The sequence below is a fragment of the Amphimedon queenslandica genome, unplaced genomic scaffold, assembly GCF_000090795.2.
Source record: "Amphimedon queenslandica unplaced genomic scaffold, v1.1 AMPQUscaffold_12072, whole genome shotgun sequence".
NCBI classification, from domain to species: domain Eukaryota; kingdom Metazoa; phylum Porifera; class Demospongiae; order Haplosclerida; family Niphatidae; genus Amphimedon; species Amphimedon queenslandica.
Window position 1 is genome coordinate 2,872 of NW_003547689.1, and position 4,457 is coordinate 7,328.

Here is a 4,457-nt window from a genome sequence, read left to right on the forward strand (position 1 = left end):
TATTTATCTCTTCCGTAAGCTCTTTGGTTGCTGTTTTGGCTTTTATAGCATTTTATCATAGGAATGAATATTCTTACTCATTGGCAATTCCCGTTTTTCTAAATTTTGCTTTCAGGAGCCAGGGCGCTTGCCCCTCCGTTGCTATCAAGACAGAAGTGTATTCACCTGAGTCCTATGACTAATTTCTATCATCAGAGTTAGTCTCAGTCCATCAGGACAAGGTACGGTGGAATAACTCACTCAGTTGTTATTTTGCAGCTGGAGTGTGGATGATTATGACCATCTTTTCACTTCTTAAAACTATAGGTTGGCTCTTTTATAGATAGTTGAGGCATGCAAGAACTCATTCTTTATCTGTAAATTCACTGATTGTACTGTATGAGCACCTCATGTCATATTAAAATCTGTCAGTCGCTATCCAGTACTTGCAGAAAGGAATCATCACATTCAGGACTCGTCCATGGCTCTTCACCATTTGTATCCTCTCCCAACAGTTTTATTTATTATTTTGAATTATACAAAACATAATGAGTGTTGTTGCTAGAACTATTATTGTTGTTATCACTAGGTCACTACATTGCATTTGTATAGACGACTATTTATGTATTCTGGTTGTATTATTCATTGAAACTTCATATCTTATTATTATTATTGTTTTTATTGTGTAGGACTATCATTGGTGTGTGTGATAATGGAACTGTATGGAGGTGGGATGCTAAATCATAAAGAACCAATAATACACTCACACACAAACTTATTGTAATACACTGTACATCAGTATACTGTGTATACAGCATTATTTTTCTAACAAACAATAATACATTTTAATTATCATTCACTGATGCTAAAAGTAATGACTTGAACTAAAATTGAAAAATAAAAAGTTATTTTGGTTTCTTGTGTATACTCAGTCATCCTGTGTATAGAGAGAAAGAGAAAGGAAAGAATGACCAATGTACAACTGAACATAGTGTATGTACATGTACATATAAATCATCTCAAACCAATGAAAATGCTACCATTAGTACATGTACATGTATCATTAGTAGAGTCAAAATGTCCGATGTACATGTACATGCTTGGTTATAAATGCTTTAGTGCCACTTATAAAGTATGAACATACATGTAGTGCATAAAGTTTAAAACCAGTGAAAATGCCAACATCCATACGTACATGTATTTTAATAATTAGTGCAGTCAAATCCAAAATATACTGTATAGCGGGAAATTTTGGAGGGAGTTAAATTTGGTGAATTGCTAAACTTTGGTGATTGGCGAATTTTAATTTGGTGAATTAGCGGCCATGTGCCATTGAACATGCATATAATGGCTTAAAATGGCGACTTTATTTTGGCAAATGGCTATCAAAATGCCGAATTGGCCAAATTTAATTCCCTCCAAAATTTCTTGCTATACAGTATGTGTACATGTACATGTACATGCTCAGGTATCAAAAATTACAGTAGATCTAATTTACAATGTACAAGAACATAAGACAAGAATATCCTCACCCATTCATCATCATCAACCTCTCCTCCTCCTCCTGTTCCCTGGCTGGGTTCATCAGTTGATTTGTGTCCGAGTACCTTATCAGTCCAGCTCTGTCCTGTCTTCTCTCCTCCAGTGTAGTTTGATGAGTGAGCTCGCTGATCACTATCCAGCTTTGTGAATGATTCTAGGGAGAGAAGAGAAATACATGTACATGCATATAAATACATGTAAATAAATGTACATGTACATGTGTTCGTATGTTGCATAGAAGAAATAGAACAAAGGAGAAAGGGTATGTGTGTGCATATATGTACATGTACATTGTGTATGTAAATGGGACAAAAGAAAATTATCAAGAGATGTGACGAACAAAATAAATAATAATAATGAGAACAAACATCAGACATACTAACAATATAATGTAACAGCTACTTATTTAAACAATATATAACATGTACATGTACACGTACATCAGCATAAACTCATTTCCCTTCCTCCCTCACCTATCAGTAGAGAGTCTCCTCTAGTCTTTAGTCTAATTCTTTGTCCTGGGCTACACTCCACATGATCGTAGCTCTCATTCTCTCCCCAGAAACAAATCAACTGAGAATGACTGCCTGTCTCAAACCCGACCAGATCAGAATGAACTCTTTCACACACTTCGGCATAACTCAATGTGTCTGGCGTTCCCTTGGCAACAGTTTCTATAGTAACAAATAATAGCTAATACTATCAGTAATGTAATACCTGAGTCCCTTGATATCTGCCCTCAGCTTCAGCTCAAGCAGATATCTCAGTCCTCAGGTATTACATTACTTATACACACACACACCTCCGGCAGACACACTGTATGTACATTATGAATTCCAAATTCTTACTGTATGATGAGTTGAGGTAGCCGGTTTTTACTTTTGCCGTTTGTCCAAAGTTAGGTTCAACTTCTTTGCCTTCAGCATCAAACTTTCTTTGGCAAGCACAATCAAATTCAATATTGAAGACACAGAAACGATAACAACTTTTATCATCCACGTGTTTATAGTATACGGAAGTTGTACTTGTAGATCTACAGATCCCCGTATTTTTAAATCACGTGTAGAGTAGACTACCAGTAGCAGTGGTAAAATACAACCTCGAATATCCCAACTGAGCTAGTGGGATTTGTAAAGGTGTGCCCTGTAGTTTAATTTAATTTAATTTATTTTAATTTATTTATTGTAGGAAGGACACTCTCAACCTTTGTTTGGGGTACAGTTCAATCCTTTTCTTCCTGAGAAGAGAATATTTGCTACAGTTGGAACCAACAGGGTTTAATAATTGAGCTAACCACACCCACTATTAATCAATTGTATAATTGAAATAGCATCGTTAGATCAAGAAAGCAGACTAAAATATTGGTTGGTGAAAAGTACCATTGTATGTACATGTATATTTTGTTCATCAAGCTCATGTGTAAGAATAATATTGAAAAAGGATATTATAGTTATCTCTATGTACACGTACATTATTATTTATTAGTTAACCCTGTCCTCATTCATTAGGTCACTGTCTATCAGTGTGTACCTGATAATCAGATAGTACCTATCCAGTGTTATACTGATGCTGATGTAAGTAATGTGTGTGGTCAATAACAAAGTGGCTTGGAAACTGTAAATGTAATGCTCTTTGTAGATGTAGCCCATGGTTTATTTTTTAAAAATGGCTCCAAAATCACTCCAAATTTTTATTACATTTTCTGATACATATTGATGTCCTTATGCTATGTAGAAAGTTTGAGCTGATTCTGATAAATATTTTTTGAGTTATGGCCATTTTAAGAAATCAGCCAATTTTTGAAAAATACCCAAGGCTAAAGCCCATGGTTTTTTCCAAAAAAATGGCTCCGAAATCACCCCAAATTTTTATTACATTTTGTGATACATATTGATGTCCTTATGCTATGTGGAAAGTTTGAATTGATTCCGACAAATATTTTTTGAGTTATGGCCATTTTAAGAAATCGGCCAATTTTTGAAAAATACCCAAGGCTATAGCCCATGGTTTTTTTCAAAAAATGGCTCTAAAATCACCCCAAATTTTTATTACATTTTCTGATACATATTGATATCCTTATGCTGTGTAGAAAGATTGAGCTGATTCTGACAAGTATTTTTTGAGTTATGGCCATTTTAAGAAATTGGTCAATTTTGAAAAATATCCAAGGCTATAGCCCACGGTTTTTTGTAAAAATGGTTTTTTTCTGAAAATTGGCTCCGAAATCACCTCCAGTTTTTATTACATTTTCTGATACACATTGATGTAATTATGCTGTGTAGAAAGTTTGAGCTGTTTCTGAAAAGTATTTTTTGAGTTATGGCTATTTTTAAAATTTCTGAAAAGTACCCCCGGCTATAGCCCATAAAATGGCTCCGCAATTACCCCAAATTTTTTACATTTTCTGATATATATTGATGTCCTTATGCTGTGTAGTAAGTTTGAGGTGATTTATGATCTTTATTTTTAGGCGGAAGAAAATTTCTATACATGTACATGGAGCCTGAGCGATAGCGGAGAGGTTTATTAGCAGTAGGCGGAGTCAAAGGAATAATTAGAATATTAAGGTAAGATTATTATTTTAAAATATAATTGAATTTTATAATGTACATGTACATTATGTTATGGGGGAATGAATCTTATTTATGTCCACGTATATGTACAGACTAGCCTCTTTATATAATGAACACTTTGGATCATGGAAGTGTCTCTGTTATACAGAGGTGTTCTTTATGTGGAGGTTATTTTATACAGTAAGGAATGTAATTGGTACACTAGGTGCTGTCCGTTAAATGGAGGTGTACACTATAGAGAGTGTCCATTAAGAGAGACTATACTGTGTATATACACGTACTTTACTTATGTGGAAGAAAGCTTTTACAAATTTTTATGGAAATAAGTTTTAACTTTAATTTACATGTACATATAATTTCTCT

General features: G+C 34.2%; 1 protein-coding gene and 1 long non-coding RNA gene across 2 annotated transcripts in view; one reads left to right on the forward strand and one right to left on the reverse strand.

Annotated features, from left to right (window-relative positions):
- Positions 1 to 708: 708 nt before the first annotated feature.
- LOC105314993 (uncharacterized) lies at positions 709 to 2,473 on the reverse strand. Its single transcript, XR_002188178.1, has 4 exons — positions 2,370 to 2,473; positions 1,995 to 2,195; positions 1,512 to 1,675; positions 709 to 916 (listed from the first exon to the last, which is right to left on the reverse strand). It is a non-coding gene; the product is annotated as an uncharacterized LOC105314993 (long non-coding RNA).
- Positions 2,474 to 2,852: 379 nt separating this feature from the next.
- Positions 2,853 to 4,457, forward strand: part of LOC105314994 (polycomb protein eed-like) — a gene marked incomplete at both ends in the record, with an annotated part of 6,278 nt that continues 4,673 nt past the window's right edge. Inside the window, 3 exons of the mRNA XM_020004635.1 lie at positions 2,853 to 2,885; positions 3,030 to 3,095; positions 3,992 to 4,017. Of these exons, the coding sequence (XP_019860194.1) occupies positions 2,853 to 2,885; positions 3,030 to 3,095; positions 3,992 to 4,017 (125 nt within the window). The remainder of the gene's footprint in view (positions 2,886 to 3,029; positions 3,096 to 3,991; positions 4,018 to 4,457) is intronic.